The 21,801-nt window shown below is 47.9% G+C and overlaps 3 protein-coding genes across 3 annotated transcripts; 2 read left to right on the forward strand and 1 right to left on the reverse strand.

Moving 5' to 3' along the window:
* The first annotated feature begins 10,982 nt into the window (after positions 1–10,982).
* On the forward strand, positions 10,983–16,874 carry LOC125506794 (casein kinase 1-like protein HD16). Its single transcript, XM_048671503.2, has 16 exons — positions 10,983–11,444; positions 11,802–11,924; positions 12,012–12,085; positions 12,181–12,250; positions 12,342–12,397; positions 12,875–12,946; positions 13,032–13,126; positions 13,340–13,406; positions 13,487–13,616; positions 13,727–13,945; positions 14,035–14,162; positions 15,003–15,177; positions 15,258–15,348; positions 15,801–15,958; positions 16,177–16,365; positions 16,468–16,874. The coding sequence occupies exons 1-16, from the start codon at positions 11,358–11,360 to the stop codon at positions 16,525–16,527; spliced, it is 1,794 nt and encodes a 597-aa protein (XP_048527460.1). The 5' UTR covers positions 10,983–11,357; the 3' UTR covers positions 16,528–16,874.
* Positions 16,875–17,202: 328 nt separating this feature from the next.
* Positions 17,203–18,629, forward strand: LOC125506796 (uncharacterized). The gene has a single exon (XM_048671505.2). It carries the CDS (start codon positions 17,351–17,353, stop codon positions 18,392–18,394), a length of 1,044 nt encoding a protein of 347 aa, XP_048527462.2. The 5' UTR covers positions 17,203–17,350; the 3' UTR covers positions 18,395–18,629.
* LOC125506795 (F-box/kelch-repeat protein At1g57790) lies at positions 18,514–20,891 on the reverse strand. Its single transcript, XM_048671504.2, has 2 exons — positions 20,006–20,891; positions 18,514–19,927 (listed from the first exon to the last, which is right to left on the reverse strand). Exons 1-2 carry the CDS (start codon positions 20,277–20,279, stop codon positions 18,663–18,665), a joined length of 1,539 nt encoding a protein of 512 aa, XP_048527461.2. The 5' UTR covers positions 20,280–20,891; the 3' UTR covers positions 18,514–18,662.
* Positions 20,892–21,801: the final 910 nt, after the last annotated feature.

The raw sequence follows: 21,801 nt of genomic DNA on the forward strand, positions 1-21,801 counted from the left end.
TGAGCACATACTCACTATGTGTGGGTTACATAACCGCTTGACTCAGCTGGGAGTTAATCTCCCGGATGACGCGGTCATTGACAGAATCCTCCAGTCGCTTCCACCGAGCTACAAGAGCTTTGTGATGAACTTCAATATGCAGGGGATGGAAAAGACCATTCCTGAAGTATTTGCAATGCTGAAATCAGCAGAGGTAGAAGTCAAAAAGGAACATCAAGTGTTGATGGTGAATAAAACCACTAAGTTCAAGAAGGGCAAGGGTAAGAAAGCCTTCAAGAAGGACGGCAAGGGAGTTGCCGTGCCCGGCAAGCAAGCTGCCGGGAAGAAGCCAAAGAATGGACCCAAGCCCGAGACTGAGTGCTTTTATTGCAAGGGAAGTGGTCACTGGAAGCGGAACTGCCCCAAATACTTAGCGGACAAGAAGGCCAGCATCACGAAAGGTATATGTGATATACATGTAATTGATGTGTACCTTACCAGTACTCATAGTAGCTCCTGGGTATTTGATACCGGTGCGGTTGCTCACATTTGTAACTCAAAACAGGAGCTGCGGAATAAGCGGAGACTGGCGAAGGACGAGGTGACGATGCGCGTCGGGAATGGTTCCAAGGTCAATGTGATCGCCGTCGGCACGCTACCTCTACATTTACCTTCGAGATTAGTTTTAAACCTTAATAATTGTTATTTAGTGCCAGCTTTGAGCATGAACATTGTATCAGGATCTCGTTTAATTTGAGATGGCTACTCATTTAAATCCGAGAATAATGGTTGTTCTATTTATATGAGAGATATGTTTTATGGTCATGCTCCGATGGTGAATGGTTTATTCTTAATGAATCTCGAGCGTAATGCTACACATATTCATAGTGTGAGTACCAAAAGATGTAAGGTTGATAATGATAGTCCCACATACTTGTGGCACTGCCGCCTTGGTCACATAGGTGTCAAACGCATGAAGAAGCTCCATGCAGATGGACTTTTAGAGTCTCTTGATTACGAATCATTTGACACATGCGAACCATGCCTCATGGGTAAAATGACCAAGACTCCGTTCTCAGGAACAATGGAGCGAGCAACCAACTTATTGGAAATCATACATACTGATGTGTGCGGTCCAATGAGTGTTGAGGCTCGCGGTGGCTATCGTTATGTTCTCACCCTCACTGATGACTTGAGTAGATATGGGTATGTCTACTTAATGAAACACAAGTCTGAGACCTTTGAAAAGTTCAAGGAATTTCAGAGTGAGGTTGAGAATCAACGTGACAGGAAAATCAAGTTCCTGCGATCAGATCGTGGAGGAGAATACTTGAGTCACGAGTTTGGCACACACTTAAGAAAATGTGGAATAGTTTCACAACTAACGCCGCCTGGAACACCTCAACGTAATGGTGTGTCCGAACGTCGTAATCGCACTCTATTAGATATGGTGCGATCTATGATGTCTCTTACCGATTTACCGCTATCTTTTTGGGGCTATGCTTTAGAGACTGCCGCATTCACTTTAAATAGGGCTTCGTCGAAATCCGTTGAGACGACACCGTATGAATTATGGTTTGGGAAGAAACCTAAGCTGTCGTTTCTAAAAGTTTGGGGATGCGATGCTTATGTCAAGAAACTTCAACCTGAAAAGCTCGAACCCAAGTCAGAAAAATGCGTCTTCATAGGATACCCTAAAGAAACTATTGGGTATACCTTCTACCTCAGATCCGAAGGCAAGATCTTTGTTGCCAAGAATGGATCCTTTCTAGAGAAGGAGTTTCTCTCGAAAGAAGTAAGTGGGAGGAAAGTAGAACTTGATGAAGTATTACCTCTTGAACCGGAAAATGGCGCAACTCAAGAAAATGTTCCTGAGGTGCCTGCACCGACTAGAGAGGAAGTTAATGATGATGGTCATGAAACTTCAGATCAAGTTGTTACTAAAATTTGAAGGTCCACAAGGACACGTTCCGCACCAGAATGGTACGGCAACCCTGTCTTGGAAATCATGTTGTTAGACAACGGTGAACCTTCGAACTATGAAGAAGTGATGGCGGGCCCGGATTCCGACAAATGGCTGGAAGCCATGAAATCCGAGATAGGATCCATGTATGAAAACAAAGTATGGACTTTGACTGACTTGCCCGTAGAGCGGCGAGCCATAGAAAATAAATGGATCTTTAAGAAGAAGACAGACGCGGATGGAAATGTGACCATCTATAAAGCTCGGCTTGTCGCTAAGGGTTATCGACAAGTTCAAGGGGTTGACTACGATGAGACTTTCTCATCGGTAGCGAAGCTGAAGTCCATCCGAATCATGTTAGCAATTGCTGCATTCTATGATTATGAAATATGGCAAATGGATGTCAAAACGGCATTCCTTAATGGCTTCCTTAAGGAAGAATTGTATATGATGCAGCCGAAGGTTTTGTCGATCCTAAGAATGCTGACAAGGTGTGCAAGCTCCAACGCTCGATTTATGGGCTGGTGCAAGCATCTTGGAGTTGGAACATTCGCTTTGATGAGATGATCAAAGCGTTTGGGTTTATGCAGACTTATGGAGAAGCCTGCGTTTACAAGAAAGTGAGTGGGAGCTCTGTAGCATTTCTCATATTATATGTAGATGACATACTTTTGATGGGAAATGATATAGAGCTTTTGGACAGCATTAAGGCCTACTTGAATAAGAGTTTTTCAATGAAGGACCTTGGAGAAGCTGCTTATATATTAGGCATCAAGATCTATAGAGATAGATCAAGACGCCTCATAGGTCTTTCACAAAGCACATACCTTGATAAGATATTGAAGAAGTTCAATATGGATCAGTCTAAGAAGGGGTTCTTGCCTGTGTTGCAAGGTGTGAAATTGAGCTCAGCTCAATGTCCGACCACGGCAGAAGATATAGAAGAGATGAGTGTCATCCCCTATGCCTCAGCCATAGGTTCTATTATGTATGCCATGCTGTGTACCAGACCTGATGTAAACCTTGCCGTAAGTTTGGTAGGAAGGTACCAAAGTAATCCCGGCAAGGAACACTGGACAGCGGTCAAGAATATCCTGAAGTACCTGAAAAGGACTAAGGAAATGTTTCTCGTTTATGGAGGTGACGAAGAGCTCGTCGTAAAAGGTTACGTCGACGCTAGCTTCGACACAGATCTGGATGACTCTAAGTCACAAACCGGATATGTGTATATTTTGAATGGTGGGGCAGTAAGCTGGTGCAGTTGCAAGTAGAGCGTCGTGGCGGGATCTACATGTGAAGCGGAGTACATGGCAGCCTCGGAGGTAGCGCATGAAGCAATTTGGGTGAAGGAGTTCATCACCGACCTAGGAGTCATACCCAATGCGTCGGGGCCGATCAAACTCTTCAGTGACAACACTGGAGCTATTGCACTTGCCAAGGAGCCCAGGTTTCACAAGAAGACTAGGCACATCAAGCGTCGCTTCAACTCCATCCGTGAAAATGTTCAAGATGGAGACATAGAAATTTGTAAAGTACATACAGATCTGAATGTCGTAGATCCGTTGACTAAACCTCTCCCTAGAGCAAAACATGATCAACACCAGAATTCCATGGGTGTTCGATTCATCACAATGTAACTAGATTATTGACTCTAGTGCAAGTGGGAGACTGTTGGAAATATGCCCTAGAGGCAATAATAAAAGGATTATTATTATATTTCCTTGTTCATGATAATTGTCTTTTACTCATGCTATAATTGTGTTATCCGGAAATCATAATACATGTGTGAATACATAGACACCAACATGTCCCTAGTAAGCCTCTAGTTGACTAGCTCGTTGATCAACAGATAGTCATGGTTTCCTGACTATGGACATTGGATGTCATCGATAACGAGATCACATCATTAGGAGAATGATGTGATGGACAAGACCCAATCCTAAACATAGCACAAGATCGTATAGTTCGTTTGCTAGAGTTTTCCAATGTCAAGTATCTTTTCCTTAGACCATGAGATCGTGTAACTCCCAGATACCGTAGGAGTGCTTTGGGTGTACCAAACGTCACAACGTAACTGGGTGACTATAAAGGTATACTACGGGTATCTCCGAAAGTGTCTGTTGGGTTGACACGGATCAAGACTGGGATTTGTCACTCCGTATGACGGAGAGGTATCTCTGGGCCCACTCGGTAATGCATCATCACAATGAGCTCAAAGTGACCAAGTGTCTGGTCACGGGATCATGCATTACGGTACGAGTAAAGTGACTTGCCGGTAACGAGATTGAACGAGGTATTGGGATACCGACGATCGAATCTCGGGCAAGTAACGTACCGATTGACAAAGGGAATTGAATACGGGGTTTCTTGAATCCTCGACATCGTGGTTCATCCGATGAGATCATCAAGGAGCATGTGGGAGCCAACATGGGTATCCAGATCCCGCTGTTGGTTATTGACCGGAGAGCCTTCTCGGTCATGTCTACATGTCTCCCGAACCCGTAGGGTCTACACACTTAAGGTTCGGTGACGCTAGGGTTGTTAAGAAGACTTGTATGTGATTACCGAATGTTGTTCGGAGTCCCGGATGAGATCCCGGACGTCACGAGGAGTTCCGGAATGGTCCGGAGGCAAAGAATTATATATAGGAAGTGCTATTTCGGCCATCGGGACAAGTTTCGGGGTCATTGTTATTGTATCGGGACCACCGGAAGGGTCCCGGGGGTCCACCGGGTGGGGCCACCTATCCCGGAGGGCCCCATGGGCTGAAGAGGGGAAGGGATCCAGCCCAAAGTGGGCTGGGGCGCCACTTCCCCTAGGGCCCATGCGCCTAGGGTGGGGGAAACCCTAAAGGGGGCGCCCCCCTTGCTTGGGGGGCAAGCCCCCCACCCCTTGGCCGCCGCCCCCCCTAGGAGATTGCATCTCCTAGGGCCGCCGCCCCCCTAGGCCCCCTATATATAGTGGGGGGAGGAAGGGCCTCACACCCCACGCCTTTGGTGCCTCCCTCTCCCTCTCCAACACCTCCTCCTCCTCCATAGAGCTTGGCGAAGCCCTGGCGGAGTACTGCAGCTCCACCACCACGCCGTCGTGCTGCTGCTGGAGCCATCTTCCTCAACCTCTCCTCCCCCCTTGCTGGATCAAGAAGGAGGAGACGTTACGCTGACCGTACGTGTGTTGAACGCGGAGGTGCCGTCCGTTCGGCGCTAGGATCTCCGGTGATTTGGATCACGTCGAGTACGCCTTCCTCATCCCCGTTCTTTGAACGCTTCCGCGTGTGATCTACAAAGGTATGTAGATGCAATGCGATCACTCGTTGCTAGATGAACTCCTAGATGGATCTTGGTGAAACCGTAGGAAAATTTTTGTTTTCTGCAACGTTCCCCAACAATTCTTTGTTCCATTTAGCTAATAACCTCTTAAGCTCATATCTATCTTTGCAAGCTAGAATAGCGGCAGAAGATTCCATATCAAAAACATAACCCTCAGGAATAACAGGCATATCTTCATCATCACTCTCATCATTATATTCAGATTCAATAATTTCTTTCTCTCTAGCCCTAGCAATTTGTTCATCAAGAAATTCACTAAGGGGCACAGTAGTATCAGGCATAGAAGTAGTTTCATCATAAGTATCATGCATAGCAGAAGTGGCATCATCAATAACATGCGACATATCACAATGAATAGCAGAAGCAGGTTTAGGTGTCGCAAGCTTACTCATAACAGAAGGTGAATCAAGTGCAGAGCTAGATGGCAGTTCCTTACCTCCCCTCGTAGTTGAGGGATAAATTGTTCTCTTAGCGTCTTTCAAGTTCTTCATAGTGTCCAGCAGATATAAATCCCAAGTGACTCAAAGAATAGAGCTATGCTCCCCGGAAACGGCGCTAGAAAAAGGTCTTGATAACCCACAAGTATAGGGGATCGCAACAGTTTTCGAGGGTAGAGTATTCAACCCAAATTTATTGATTCGATCACAAGGGGAGCCAAAGAATATTCTCAAGTATTAGCAGCTGAGTTGTCAATTCAACCACATCTGGAAACTTAGTATCTGCAGCAAAGTGTTTAGTAGCACAATAATATGATAGTGGTGGTAACGGTAACAAAAGAGTAATGCAAGCAATAGTAAATATTTTTGGTATTTTGTAGTGATTGTAACAGTAGCAGCGGGAAAGTAAATAAGAGAGAACCAGTATATGGAACACTCGTAGACACCAGATCACTGATGGATAATTATGCCGGATGCGGTTCATCATGTAACAGTCATAACCTAGGGTGACACAGAACTAGCTCCAATTCATCAATGTAATGTAGGCATGTATTCCGTATATAGTAATACGTGCTTAGGGAAAAGAACTTGCATGACATCTTTTGTCCTACCCTCCCATGGTAGCGGGGTCCTAATGGAAACTAAGGGATATTAAGGCCTCCTTTTAATAGAGAACCGGAACAAAGCATTAACACATAGTGAATACATGAACTCCTCAAACTATGGTCATCACCGGGAGTGGTCCCGATTATTGTCACTTCGGGGTTGCCGGGTCATAACACATAGTAGGTGACTATAGACTTGCAAGATAGGATCAAGAACTCACATATATTCATGAAAACATAATAGGTTCAAATCTGAAATCATGGCACTCGGGCCCTAGTGACAAGCATTAAGCATAGCAAAGTCATAGCAACATCAATCTCAGAACATAGTGGATACTAGGGATCAAACCCTAACAAAACTAACTCGATTACATGATAAATCTCATCCAACCCATCACCGTCCAGCAAGCCTACGATGGAATTACTCACGCATGGCGGTGAGCATCATGAAATTGGTGATGGAGGATGGTTGATGATGACGACGGCGACGAACTCCCCTCTCCGGAGCCCCGAACGGACTCCAGATCAGCCCTCCCGAGAGGTTTTAGGGCTTGGCGGCGGCTCCGTATCGTAAAACGCGATGATTTCTTCTCCTCGATTTTTTTCTCTCCGAAAGCAAATATATAGAGTTGGAGTTGGCGTCGGAGGAGGTCCAGGGGGCCCACGAGGTAGGGGGCGCGCCCTAGGGGGGGCGCCCCCACCCTCGTGGACAGGGTGTGGGGCCCCTGGTCTTCATCTTTGGCGAGGATTTTTTATTATTTTTTATAAGACATCCCGTGGAGTTTCAGGTCATTCCGAGAACTTTTGTTTTCTGCACATAAAACAACATCATGGCAATTCTGCTGAAAACAGCGTCAGTCCGGGTTAGTTCCATTCAAATCATACAAGTTAGAGTCCAAAACAAGGGCAAAGGTGTATGGAAAAGTAGATACGACGGAGACGTATCAGGGCGCAGCCCCCACCTTCCTTCTCCTTCTCCCCTCCTTCCTTTCCCTCCGGTGGAAGAAAGGAAAGAGGGGGCAAATCCTACTTGGACTAGGAGTCCAAGTACCCTCCTTGGCGCGCCCCTCCTGGCCGCTGGCCTCTCTCCCTCCCTCCTTTATATACGTGGCCAGGGGGCACCCCAAAGCACAACAGACAATCTATTAGCCGTGTGCGGTGCCCCACAGTTTAACACCTCAGTCATATCGTCGTAGTGCTTAGGCGAAGCCCGGCGCCGGTAACTTCATCATCATCATCGCCACGCCGTCGTGCTGACGAAACTCTCCCTCGTCCTCAGCTGTATCAAGAGCTCGAGGGACGTCATCGTGCTGAACGTGTGCTGAACACGGAGGTGCCGTACGTTCGGTACTTGGATCGGTTGGATCGTGAAGGCGTTCGACTACATCAACCACGTTACTAAACGCTTTCGCTTTCGGTCTACGAGGGTACATGACACACTCTCCCATCTCGTTGCTATGCTTCCTAGATAGATCTTGCGTGATCGTAGGATTTTTTTTTGAATTACTACGTTCCCCAACAACAGCGGGGTCCTAATGGAAACTGAGGGATATTAAGGCCTCCTTTTAATCCGGACCAAAGCATTAGCACTTAGTGAATACATGAACTCCTCAAACTACGGTCATCATCGGAAAGTGTCCCGACTATTGTCACTCCGGGGTTGCTGGATCATAACATGTAGTAGGTGACTATAACTTGTAAGATAGGATCAAGAACACAAATATATTTATGAAAACATAATAGGTTCATATCTAAAATCATGGCACTCGGGCCCTAGTGACAAGCATTAGGCATAGCAAATTCATAGCAACATCAATCTTAGAACATAGTGGATACTAGGGATCAAACCCTAACAAAACTAACTCGATTACATGGTAAATCTCATCCAACCCATCACCGTCCAGCAAGCCTACGATGGAATTACTCACGCACGGCGGTGAGCATCATGAAGTTTGTGATGGAGGATGGTTGATGATGACGATGGTGACGATTCCCCTCTCCGGAGCCCAAAACGGACTCCAGATATGCCCTCCCGAGGAAGAACAGGAGGTGGCGGCGGCTCCATATCGCAAAACGCGATGAATCCTTCTCTCTGATTTGTTTTCTCCCCGAACGTGAATATATGTAGTTGGCGTTGAGGTTGATGGAGGTACGTGGGACCCACAAGATAGGGGGCGCGCCCCCACCCTTGTGGCCAGGGTGTGGGTCCCCTTTGGTTGATTCTTTCGCCAATATTTTTTTATTTATTCCAAAAGTATTCTCCGTGAAGTTTCAGGTCATTCCGAAAACTTTTATTTCCGCACAAAAATAACACCATGACAATTCTGCTCAAAACAACGTTAGTCCGGGTTAGTTCCACTCAAATCATGCAAATTAGAGTCCAAAACAAGGGCAAAAGAGTTTGAAAAGTAGATACGATGGAGACGTATCATGTTTCCCTTTTGTTTGTGTCACTCTTCGAGGTATGGGTTTGTCGTGAGGAATCAAGGTGTGTCTTACCCCCAAAAAGCTTGTGAAGGTTTGGTGGATGCCTCAATGTCTGCCACTAGTGGTTGAGAATCACCTCCATGGTGATATCTTTAGGAGAATAGGGTGAGCCTCCGTTGTAACACTCATCCTCTAACACTCATCCTCTAGCGTTGACTAGCTTCCCTCCAAAGAAGTAAACATTGAGATGCATCCTTGTCTCAGAAGTCTTTGGTTATCCCTAACCCTACCATTTTACTCATGGTTTACTTTGGTCACTTGACCTTGCATTCAATATATATGATTGTTTATCTCACTGTAGCAATTGTTTGGGCACACCTTTATATACCAACAGGGGAAAGTGTAGCCTGTACCAAAGGGAAGTTTGCATGGGTTTTTTAACCAGGTTCCGCCACTCATGGTCGAGGTAATACCCTACTCCTGCTTTCTTTTAAATTGATGTGGAAGTACCTCGTGCGAGGGGGTTACAAGTGAAGGATGATGATGGCTACCGAGGTCATCATCAAGTATCAACAAGGCAAAAGGATTAGGGTTGGAGGTAGGAGAAGGGGGCTTTTTATAGTGTTCATCCTCAAGCAGTTGTTTTCAAACATGGACAACATGCGCAAGGGCTAAGTTGGACCTGTGCGCATGGGGTGTCTAGAGATGAAAATACCACTTGTGCGCACGGGGTGTCTAGAGGCATATGCAGTACCCCGTGGGCACAGATGTCTAGAGAGCAAGTAGCTAGCCCGACTGCCCGTGTTAGGTAAGCGCACGGGGTGTCCATATACTCTGCGCATCTCCTATGGGCATATTGAGGGTATGGAATTGATGGCAAAGAAGCTCCCTTTTCGAGTGGTAGGTGGAGGAAGACAAGTGTATAAGTTTAGGGTGTTCCGACACCGTCATTCTTCCATCTTTACCCCTGTTGATAGTGCGATTTCTCTACAACACAAATAAAACTGAAACAAAACCTTTGAGTCACCAAAAAAACACGCCTTTGATCTTTTTGAAGTGTGTGTGTGCGGGGGGGGGGGGGGGGGGGGTTCTCCTATGGGCACAATGAGGGTATGTAATTGATGGCGAAGAACCTCCATTCTTGAGTGGTAGGTGTAGGAAGACAAGTGTATAAGTTTAGGGTGTTCCGACACCGTCATTCTTCCATCTTTACCCCTGTTGATAGTGCGATTTCTCTACAACACAAATAAAACTGAAACAAAACCTTTGAGTCACCAAAAAACCACGCCTTTGATCTTTTTGAAGTGTGTGTGTGCGGGGGGGGGGGGGGGGGTGTTCTCCTATGGGCACAATGAGGGTATGTAATTGATGGCGAAGAACCTCCATTCTTGAGTGGTAGGTGTAGGAAGACAAGTGTATAAGTTTAGGGTGTTCCCATCCCACACCGCCATTCTTTCACCTTTATCCCGGTTGATAGTGCGATTTCTCTACAACACAAATAAAACCAAAATAAAAACCTCCGAGTCACCAAAAAACCAGGCCTTTGATCTTTTTGAAGTGGGGTGGGGGGGGGGGTTCTCAATCCTCTCCCTAACAAGCATCTTAGGAAACAATAAATTGAGATAAATTTTGACTATTGTCATTAGTCCCACTGAATATATTGTCATCGCACCGAAAAATAATTTAGAGCTAAATGCACCCTCACACGGGGCTGCGAGGCCATGCCTTGACCCTTACCCAGAGGGCATTACTCACACATCACAATCGAATATCAGCAGTGCCAAAAAAGCAGTATGGTTCTACGACGCCGCTAGGCCCTCTCCGTTGGCCCAGCGCCGGAGAAGAGATGTTCCACCTCAGACACGCCCCCCTTACAGAAAAAGCATGGATCGTAAGAAATGCGGTACCGCGGCTTGGAGACGATGCCCCTGAGAAAGCGCAGGCGCGAGTTTGAACCAAAGTCAAATCCGGCCTTCGCCGCCACCTCGCAGGGAACCAAAGAAACAACCCGTCACGTCCGGACGAGGCGGGTGAAAAAGCGGCTACCTTCTCTCGAGCCCTTGGGTCGGAAGACTCATTTTTCTTTCTTTTTAAATATATTTATTTATGTATTTAAGAAACGAATCCATTACCACAATATTGTACTATATGGTTTTGCCTCTCCTATTATATTGTTTTGTAATTTCCTTTTTCTTTCATGGTGATGAGAAGAGAGAGGCTTGACTCACTGTTTTTTGGGGAGAGAAAAAGGAAAGCAAAGGGGGGAGGAAGAAGAGAAGAGGAGAGGAGAGGAGAGGAGAGGGGGAAAATATCGCCGCGGCGGGGAAGCAACCCAAGCAAGCAAGCCCTAGCCTAGCCTAGCCAGATACTAGTAGATAGACAGAAAACCAAAAGCGCCGGTCGCCGGATCGCCGGATCGCCGGACGAGAGAGACCATGTCCCTCCCGCGGGCAGCCGCCCCCGTCGCGTGACCGGCCACCGGGGCAGCCATCGCCATCGCCATCGCCGCCGCCGCCGCCAAGGCCAAGGCCAAGCAGGAGCCCCAGACTCCCTCCCTCCCTCCCTCCCTACAGCAAGCAAGCAAGCAAGCAAGAAAGCGAGCAGGTAAGGAGGGGGGATGGCGGACAGCGGCGGGGTCAGCGCCAACAACGCCGCCGCCGGCAACGACGACGAGGAGGGCAACACCGCCCCGTTCCCCGAGACGGTACCTCCCTCCCCCTCTCCCTCTCCCTTCCATTGATGGAGCTCAACACGAATGCATCCCCTTATCCACTACCAACACACATAGGAGGAAACCATGGCCGTCTCTCAGCAGATCTGAGAGCAAACGACCAATCAATTTTGCCCAATCCCAATCAATTTTGACCTTCCTTGATTTGATTGGTTCACTTCACCAATGAAAGGCCCATCCCACAAGCTTTTACTTTCATGCCGGCCACTAGGTCTTATCTTGATTACAAATGAAAAAAAGATGCTGGTTTTACAGAGGCAGACACAACTTTGACTTGTGAGCGATGAATGCCCATCAAGTTAATAACACTGCCTTCTGCCATATCATCAGGTCCAGATAGGAGGATCTCCCGAGTACAGGGTCGAGAGGAAGCTCGGCAAAGGTGGCTTTGGCCACGTCTTTGTCGGCCGCCGCCTAACCGGTGGCAACGGCCGCGGCGCCGGTGCTCAGGAGGTGCCAATCTCTCTCTGTCTCTCTGTTTGTTTCTGCTTTTTTCTCATTCATTCATTCATTCATATGTTTTGTGCTTTTTATTTCTAGGTTGCAATCAAATTTGAGCACAACACCAGCAAGGGCTGCAACTACGGCCCTCCTTACGAGTGGCATGTCTATTCGTAAGTCTCTATTCTGTCAGCGTTCCTTGTCACAACTTCATGCTTCGTGTCATCATCTTTGTCATGACTTTTTTTTTCTACTGTATATATACCAGTGCTCTTGGAGGTACTCATGGTGTGCCCAAGGTGCATTATAAAGGCCGTCAGGGTGACTACTATGTCATGGTATGAATTATTGCCCTTTTCCGACCGTTTTGCTGGATGACGTTACCCTTGGAGCACAACGTTTTGTTTTATCCTTCTTGTGAAACTGCAGATTATGGATATGCTGGGGCCTAGCTTGTGGGATTCCTGGAATTCAGCAGGGCAGACGTGAGTTTCTTTCTTCTCTTAGTCTTCCTAATGGCTTAGACCGACTTCCTTTTATTTTTATCTGGTTGTATTCAAGGAAGCTGTTTAGTAGCTGCTTCTCTTGGAAGTCGCTCTTTCCAAACATACAACCGCACTGTTATGAATGTCTACTTGCTTCATATACCATACATTTTCTTTTTAGAAATATAACAGTTGTTTCTGCTGTATGCCTGTATCTAAGATGTTTGAAGCAGAAATTATTGTTTTTCATGCACCCATTACATCGTTCTCACACTAACAAGCTCTTTTGTTGCATGTGAAGAAATTTTTTGGTTAGATTTAACATATCTACGTGAGAACAGTGTAGTTGAAGGGCCGAGTCTTGACTAGTTTTTTTTTTCACACTCGATGAATTATTTCTCATCTTGCACCTATTCTTAAATTTTGCAGTGTAGTTTGTTACTTCCTGGTTTTCTAACTTGTGTCGAAAACTTTCAGCATGTCATCAGAAATGGTAGCCTGTATTGCTGCAGAGGCCATTTCTATCCTGGAAAGCATGCATTCTAAAGGGTAAGCAGGCATCCAAATGTTAGCTATGTCTAATGCATCAGGCATTTTCCCTCTTTCTCATGATGCTGGTACAAATTCCTTTCAGATATGTACATGGAGATGTCAAACCTGAGAATTTTCTTCTCGGTCAGCCTGGAACTCCTCAAGAAAAGAAACTTTTTCTTGTAGATCTTGGATTAGGTAAGCAAACCTCTTTATCCATGTTCTTGCTACTTGTTAGTTTACACTGCAGCGGTGAAAGTTCCGAGTGTTCTGGTAGAATACTGTTGCTAGTGTACTGGTAGTTTAGATGATTCAAACTTGATATTCTTGACTGCTTTAGACCTTCAGTGTTCCATGTTGCTTTGTGTCTGGAACTTTGGATCATCTAAGATTTTTTTTTTCATTTGGCAGCAACAAAGTGGAAAGATCCTGCTACTCAACAGCATGTTGATTATGATCAACGTCCGGATGCCTTCAGGTCTGCCATGCCTTAAATTTGTTAGTTCCATACGATCTTATATATCTGCAGATGTTCTAAATCTTGTCTTCCTGGTGTAGAGGAACAGTCAGATATGCTAGTGCCCATGCGCATTTAGGAAGAACTGCAAGCAGGAGAGATGACTTGGAATCACTGGCTTATACACTAGTATTTCTCCATCGAGGCAGGTTACCATGGCAAGGATACCAGGTATCATATTGTCTAATCTATTTAGTTTTTGTGCCCATTCACCATCATTTTGTAGCATATCTGTTTGAGAATCTCATATAGATATTGTGTGTGTGTGTGTGTGTTTGCAGGGTGATAATAAATCATTTCTGGTGTGCAAGAGAAAGATGAGTACCTCACCTGATATCCTTTGCGGCCTCTGTCCTCAACCTTTTAAGCTATTCCTTGAGACTGTAGTCAACATGAAGTTTGATGAGGAACCAAACTACTCCAAGTTGATTTCTTTGTTCGATGTTTTAATTGGACCAAACCCTTCCATCAGACCAATCAATACCGATGGAGCCCAAAAGGTTCGTGTTAGGGCATTGCACATGATTTGGAGTTATTAAGTGAACCTGAAAACACTGCATGTGTTACTAAATTCTTTCATTCCCTGCAGGTAGGGCAGAAGCGTTCTAGGCTGCTTAATGACGACGACGATAGCAATGCAAGAAAGAAGATTCGCCTGGGTGTTCCAGCAACACAGTGGATTTCTGTATATAATTCTAGATCACCCATGAAACAGAGGTACAGTTCTGATTCTCAAGCTAACTCTTCTCCTCTATTGTTTTAGTGAAACCCACAGGATCATATTAGGATTTCTTTTGACAGTTATCTACTGGTTCAAGTTCAGCTTTGAGGGTTTACCCTAATTGTTACAATCATAAAGCAACTCACAGACTTACTTTAGATGTATTCATGGAACCTGTGTACCGTGTACTTTCCAGCACATTGTGTTTACATCTTAGGCTCATACTGGCTTCTGTAAGCTGTAACAGGCAATGCAGATGTTGTTAGCCATGGTCAGATATGCACACTCCTTTGTATCAGCAAAAAATGCCTTACATAAGACTTTTCTTGTGTCGGCAATTTGCCTGTCGTGTAGGCCTGGAGTATGATGATCCTTCCCTGATATGATGTATTATAATGCCCTCGTACGCATAGCAATACGGTAAAAAGTTACCTTTCCACCGAGACCTGTGAAGCTCATGTGCCACATCCCATATATTTCCATCAGAGTTGCCTGTAGTTTATAACCTGTTAGGAGAACTCAAGCCTCCGTTCCTAAATATAAGTCCTTTTAGAGATTCCAATATGGACTACATACGGAGCAAAATGAAAAATTTACACTCTAAAATACGTCTACATACTTCCGTATGTAGTCCATATTGAAATCTCTAAAAAGACTTATATTTAGAAACGGAGGGACTATAAATGAAGGAAACTTTACAATCTTTGCTGGGAACCAAAATACGCTGACAATCTAGAGTATTCTCCTTCATTGTTTGCATTGATTGATGCACCATCATCATCATCTTTTTATGTAGTTTATTTGTATACAGGCTGATTAACTATTTTCCTTGATAGGTACCACTATAATGTGGCTGACAATAGGTTAGCGCCACACGTGGAGAAAGGAAATGAGGATGGTCTTCTGATAAGCTCAATATCATCATGTGTTGATCTTTGGGCAATCATTATGGATGCTGGAACTGGCTTCACGGATCAAGTCTATGAACTGTCTCCACATTTCCTTCACAAGGTAGAAGAAACTTCCCATCTGTCCCTCGTGTAACTTAATTCTCCTCATTTGCACTCATTTTAACCAAAAAAAAAAAACAGGACTGGATTATGGAACAATGGGAGAAAAATTTCTACATCAGTTCTGTCGCTGGCGCCAACATCGGAAGCTCTCTTGTAGTGATGTCCAAAGGTATGCATATCTTTTTGTGTTACGTATAGATATAGTCTTTACTTTCTGTTTTTTCCCTAGCTGTCGCATATGTTGCGGTATAGATAGTAAGCATGTATCTCCTGGTGAGTCTAGTTGTCTTGCAATGTACCACATCTGTGTGAATCAGCCTCAGAAGTAAACCTGGAGAGGAGAGCGAAGTCGCTGCTCCAAATCCGCTTGTGTTCCAACAGCAGGATCAGTCATCTGAAATGGCAGGAACAGGCACCTTCCATCTGAGTATCTTGCTACCAGATTGTGATATTTTCTCTGCTTACCAGATTGCAGTTGCCATCTTTTGATGGGAGCCCCTGTTCATGATTCTTGTGTTGCTTTTTCTTGTAGATTTTTGTTTTGCGGGGAAACTTTTTTATTATACATATAACTGCTTAGCTGGTGCTATAATATGTTGTGGTATTTCTGATGACTGGCAGGCACGCCATACACGCAGCAGTCCTACAAGGTGAGCGATTCCTTCCCTTTCAAATGGATAAACAAGAAATGGAAGGAAGGCTTCCACGTGACGTCGATGGCGACGTCGGGCAGCCGATGGGCCATAGTGATGTCACGCAACGCTGGGTTCACCGACCAGGTGAGATTGTGATTTCATCATTCTGAAGCATTTCCTTAAATAAATGGAGCAAAACATGAGTTGTGTATGGCTTTTTTTCGCTCCATATTTTCTTTCACATGCCACTGTTTGCAAAGGCGTGTAAGATTGAACTCCCAGAGTCGCACACATTCCAAGATGCCGCCTGTCTTGTTGGTTGTCTCATAGTTGACTTTGTAAAACGTTGTTACTGGTGGCAGGTGGTGGAGCTGGACTTTCTGTACCCGAGCGAGGGCGTCCACAGGCGGTGGGACAACGGGTACCGGATCACGGCGATGGCGGCGACCATGGACCAGTCGGCCCTGATCCTGAGCATGCCGAGGCGCCGGCCTCGGGACGAGACGCAGGAGACCCTGCGGACGTCGCAGTTCCCCAGCGCGCATGTCAAGGTATGCATGCTTGAACCCTCCCTCCCTCCCTCCCTAGTAAAGCAGCAAGTTGTTATGGATTGGAGAGCTTTTGCTGACCGAGTTGGAATGAAAATGTTGCAGGACAAGTGGGCCAAGAACCTCTACCTCGCCGGGATCTGCTACGGGCGAACGGTGGCGTAGCGGTAGCATAGCCATAGCCATGGCTGCCCGCGGAGCGAGCTGGATGCAATGCATCCTTGGTAGTAGGTGATGGCTCTTTGAGTGAGTCCTATTTATCCAGACCTGATTCCTGTTGCTGACACCCAACCCAACCCCAACCCCAACCCCATCCCATCCCATTCATGTGTATATTTTCATAGCATCTGCTTGCTTAATTTTAATTACTGCAGCATCGATTGTAGTGAGTTTGTTTGGATGGATTGTGAATGAATGAATTTCCTCATCATGTAATGTACCATCTTATCTGACTCGCTGCTAGTCATGATGATGATTATGTTGCTGGTCTCTTGTACCATGCATGTTTTTCATCTCTAGATGCATCTCCTTTTATCCATTTTGATGACAAGTATTTTCGGACGGAGGGAGTACTAAATCGCTTCTCATTATAGTACATTCCTGCTAAAATACAGACATCTCCATGAAAGCTAAGCTAGCAAAGCAGTTTGGCACTTGTACCTTTTTTTTTAACTTTTGCCAGCAACTAGTGCACATTAGAATTATTATCAGTCAACAAGCAAACAATTATTATTGTACAATCAGTCAATACATATGTATATATAAAGTTAAAAAAATATAAATAAAGAGATTTTTAGGCATGGCAAATCGAACGCTTCTTCATGGCTTGGCTGCCAAACATTTTCTTTTTTGGAGAGAAAGCAGAGCAGTTGGAGCCGGAGGCGTACAAGTGGCCACACCTCCACCACCATTGCCAACCATCCACTTCCAACGAGACCAAACCCAAACCCAAGCCGGAGACAGATAGATCCAACAAGAGCCATCAGCCATGGCCGGCCTCCTCCTCCTCAAGCTCCTCCCTCCCTCCATCCTCTCCGGCGGCGCCACCTCCACCTCCACACCTCGCCGTCGGCCAGCACCGATCCACCACACCACCACCAGAATCACAAGCAGCAGCATCAACGCAACACAGTCTTCCTCCTCCTCCTCCACCACCACACCCGCGACAACCTCGGCGTCGTCTCCGGCGGCGGTGAAGCTCACCTACCTCCAGTTCAACGGCTGGCTGTGGGAGCTGCCCGGCGGCTTCCGCGTCCTCGTCGACCCCATCCTCGTCGGCAACCTCGACTTCGGCATCCCCTGGCTCTTCGACGCCGCCAAGAAGACCCTCCCCAACTCCCACCCACAGCCGGACGCCGGCCTCCTCGCCGACCTGCTGCTCATCACCCAGAGCCTCGACGACCACTGCCACCTCCGCACCCTCACCCAGCTCGCCGCCATCCGCCCCGGCCTCCCCGTCGTCGCCACGCCCAACGCGCGCCCCATCCTCTCCGCCCTCCCCTTCACCCACGTCACCTATCTCGAGCCCGGCCAGTCCACCACCGCCGCCGCCGTCACCGTGCTCGCCACCGCCGGCCCCGTGCTCGGCCCGCCGTGGCAGCGCCCGGAGAACGGCTACATCGTCACCGCCGGCAAAAACACCAGCGTCTACTACGAGCCGCACTGCGTGTACGACGCCGGGTTCCTGCGGGACAGGGCGCTGCGCGCCGACGTGCTCATCACGCCCGTCGTCAAGCAGCTCCTCCCGGCCGACTTCACCCTCGTCTCCGGGCAGGAGGACGCCGTGGAGCTCGCCAGGCTGCTCCGCCCAAGCTACGTCGTGCCCATGAGCAACGGCGAGTTCGACGCCAAGGGCCTCCTCGCCGCCCTCGTCTCCACCCGGGGCACCATCCAGGCCTTCAGGGCCATGCTCGCCGACGCGCTCCCCGACGCAAAGGTCGTCGAGCCCACCCCCGGCGTCCCGCTCCACCTCCGCTTCGACGACAACGACAACAACAACAATTCATCAACATCATCATCATCATCTTCATAGATTAGCTCCATTCTCCATTCATATTGCAACAACATAAGACAGACAGACAAACAGAGGGAGGGCAAAAGATTAGTTCTTAGAAGAACTCCATCTAGACATGCTCTAGTAGAATATATATATAGTTCAAAAAATCTTAATATCATATAGTATATGCAAGTATAATACTACAATCTTTTTCCTTTTGATTTTGTAGGATAAGCATAATACAATCTTATTACAAGTGTATTCTACTGTACATGGCAAGACCAGTTTCATGGATGGATGCCGGTCAGTCTATAACCATTCCATCATCATCATCGTCATCCTCATCCGGCGAGGGCAGCGGCGGCGCGGCGCCGCCGAGATGAGCCCAAAAGGACTGCAGCAGGGTCTTGGAGCCCAGGAATTGTCCGCCGGAGTCTGACTCCATGTCGTAGCACCAGGGGCCGCCGTCAACCCCACCACCGGACGCCGTGACCAATCCCTGCTGCTCCAGCTCTGCCGCCTTGCCGACGAAGAAGAGCCGACCATCGGAGGCGGCGAGCACCGCCTGGATCACCTGCGGCCGGCCATAGAGCCTGGGAAGGTACACCTTGTCGGCCATGGACTCGATGGCCGGCTTTGCCACCGACACCGACGACGTCGTTCCGGTGAAAAGGGACTGGCCGTCCAATGACTTGACCCTCTCCCATGCCATCTTGGCCTCGTCGAGCCTCAGCACGTAGATGGGCGGGGCTCCATTGCTGCCCGTCAGGACGGCGAGCAGCTCCGACCGCGAGTCGACGAGGTGGCAATTCTTGTAGGCGAGCTCCGGGCCGAAGCCGGCGGGCTTGGGGAGCGCGCTCCACGTCGCCTCGCCGGGATCGTAGACCCCTAGAGCACCCTCCTGTCCAAGGCAGTAGAGCATCCCCTTGTGCATCACCGGGCAGCAGCAGCAGGACATTCTGAACCCGCTCTGCTCCTCGACGCTCTTCCAGCCGCCGCCGCCGCCGGCCCAGCTCTCGACCCTGACGGTGCCCATACCGGAGAAGACGGCGAACACGTCGAAGCAGCAGTCGTTGGGATTGGGAGGGTTGCCGGTGTTGTTGTTGCGGCCATTGTCGTGGCGGCGCGGCGCGCAGGTCATGAACCCCCGATCGTCGCCCTCCCGCTCGGGCGTCTCGTGCACGGACCCGTCCAGGAGGTTGGCCAACACGACGGTCCTGCCCGGCGTCTTGAGCATGACCCACCCGCCGGCGCCCGCCGAGAAGACCCTGCCGCCCTCGGGCAGGGGAGGCGCGGCGAGGACGAACGTCCTGTGCAGGTGCGGGCTGTAGCAGCGGACGGCGCCGGCGGCGGTGAGCGTGGCGCTGAGCAGGACGGGCGCGGCGTCGGCCGGGTACACCGGGAACGCGCACGACCGCCAGTGCCTGCAGACGGCGCCGAACCGCGGCACGTCGGCGAGAGGGAGCCGGCCGCAGATGAGGCCCAGCAGCTCCGGCAGGAAGCCCGCCCACTCCGGCCCCTGCTCCTGCTCCTCCATGTCTTGCGTCGTCTCGCAGCTGATCTCCAGTCCTGCAGCAGCAGATGCAGAGCCATGGGGTGGTGACGGGGCGACTGATCGGGATCGGATCGGAGTTTCGTGGTGGGTACCTCGCATCCGGGCGTCGAGGTCATGGTGGTGGTCGTAACGGGGCCGCTTGCTGAGGGGGGCGTGGTCGTGGTCGTGGACGGCGGCCGGGGAGTGGCGCTTGGCGACGGAGAGCGAGGAGAGGAGGGAGGAGATCTCCGGCACGCTTGGGCCGCGGTGGCAGCAGGGCTTCTTGGCGCTCCTCTCGGCGGCTGCCGGCGGCGGCGCCCTCTTGGCCCGATCCAGCATCCCGGTCCCGATCTGCTTCCCCTCCCCTGCTCGGTATGTATCCGCCATTGATGAACTCCAGAGCAGAGACGACAAAGAAGGAATTTTTATCTCACGGCCAGGCCAGGCCAGACGACGAGTCGGTCCGTCCAAACAATACTCCTACCTCCTGGACCGGACCCAGACCGACCCCGCCTCTAACACCTCCCCTCAAACCTCCCCTTATAAATTTCAAATTTCAAATTCAAGATTTTTTTTTAAAATAGCACCCAGTCCTGCTTCCAAATTCAACTCCGCAAGTGCAACTTTGTGCCTGGCATCATGAAAAAAGTGGCATGTTTTCAGTTAAGAGTGCGTACATGCTTGCACAGAATCTCGTGGACTCCAAGGTTAATCTGGGAAATTCTAGTGTAGCAGTAAACGGGGAAAGGAGGATCTGGAATATTATTTGAAAAGCTAATGTCCCACAGAAGATTAGAATATTTGCTTGGCGGGTGGCTTCACACATTTGCATTTGAGCTCCTCAAGATTTGGAACTTGATGATTCCCGTTATTACTGAACTCCCTTCGTAAGTTCAAGTGGATTTTGTTCATGGATACAACTTCTTGTCAGTATGATCAGGAGCATGTGCTTGCGGGTATTTGTAAAATAAAATGGTACGCTTCTTTGATCTGGCAAAAATTAAATATGAATGATGAGAGTGCAAGTGAGTTATAGAATAATGTGTTTAAAAATAACCTTATAAGCTAAAATGATAGTCCTAATTTCACAATGTACTTCCTCTGCAAATAAATATAAGACACTCTAGACCACTAAAGTCGTGGTCTAAAACATCTTATATTAGTTTATAGTGGGAGTAGTAAATTAGTCATACTATATGTACTCCATTTTTTTTATGTTGCTTGATTGGTTTACTAAGCAAGGAATTTTTGTTATTTTTCTCATATAGTAAATTACCAATCTTCTTCCCCAATAATATGACAACCAAACAAATCTAGATGATTGCGCCGAATTTTGACAAAATTCCTCAAATTTTCTATCTTCCATATTATATATCTTCGCACCTAATCTCTCTCTCTCTCTCTCTCTCTCTCATATAGTCAAAATCAATTGGTAGAAGTATGATTCATACGCGTGTGCTATGCTTGCAGTACTACCAGGGGAGTGAATGGTAGCTTCTCTTCACACACTCATGGGAGAGACCAGACTCGTGGGAGGAGATGGCAAACGATTTCTGGTTGCAGAGGTTCGCTGTATTGGGGAACATTGCATGAAAATCAAAAACTTCCTATGAACACCCAAGATCTATCTAAGAGAAGCATAGCAACTAGAGAAGAGAGTGTGTCTACGTATCCTCATAGACCGTTAAGCGGAAGCATATATCACGCAGTTGATGTAGTTGTACTCGTCACGATCCAATCGCGATCCAAACCGATGAAGTACTGAACGGACGACGCCTCCACGTTCAGCACACATACGGCTCGATGGCGTCTCCTCCTTCTTGATTCAGCAAGCGAGGGATGAGAAGCAGATGGGATCACCAACAGCACGACGACGTGACGGCGATGATGGTGGAGTGATTCCGGCAGG

Source organism: Triticum urartu, chromosome 5A (assembly GCF_056163025.1).
Source record: "Triticum urartu cultivar PI428250 chromosome 5A, HENAU_Tu73, whole genome shotgun sequence".
Classification (NCBI taxonomy): Eukaryota; Viridiplantae; Streptophyta; class Magnoliopsida; order Poales; family Poaceae; genus Triticum; species Triticum urartu.

Coding starts and splice junctions, on each gene's coding strand:
- LOC125506794 (XM_048671503.2), top strand. CDS start 11,358: ATGGCGGACAGCGGCGGGGTCAGCGCCAACAACGCCGCCGCCGGCAAC. Junction 13,617..13,726: donor TACCATGGCAAGGATACCAG/GTATCATATTGT, acceptor GTGTGTTTGCAG/GGTGATAATAAATCATTTCT. Junction 13,946..14,034: donor ATACCGATGGAGCCCAAAAG/GTTCGTGTTAGG, acceptor CATTCCCTGCAG/GTAGGGCAGAAGCGTTCTAG.
- LOC125506796 (XM_048671505.2), top strand. CDS start 17,351: ATGGCCGGCCTCCTCCTCCTCAAGCTCCTCCCTCCCTCCATCCTCTCC.
- LOC125506795 (XM_048671504.2), bottom strand. CDS start 20,279: ATGGCGGATACATACCGAGCAGGGGAGGGGAAGCAGATCGGGACCGGG. Junction 19,928..20,005: donor CCTCGACGCCCGGATGCGAG/GTACCCACCACG, acceptor CTGCTGCTGCAG/GACTGGAGATCAGCTGCGAG.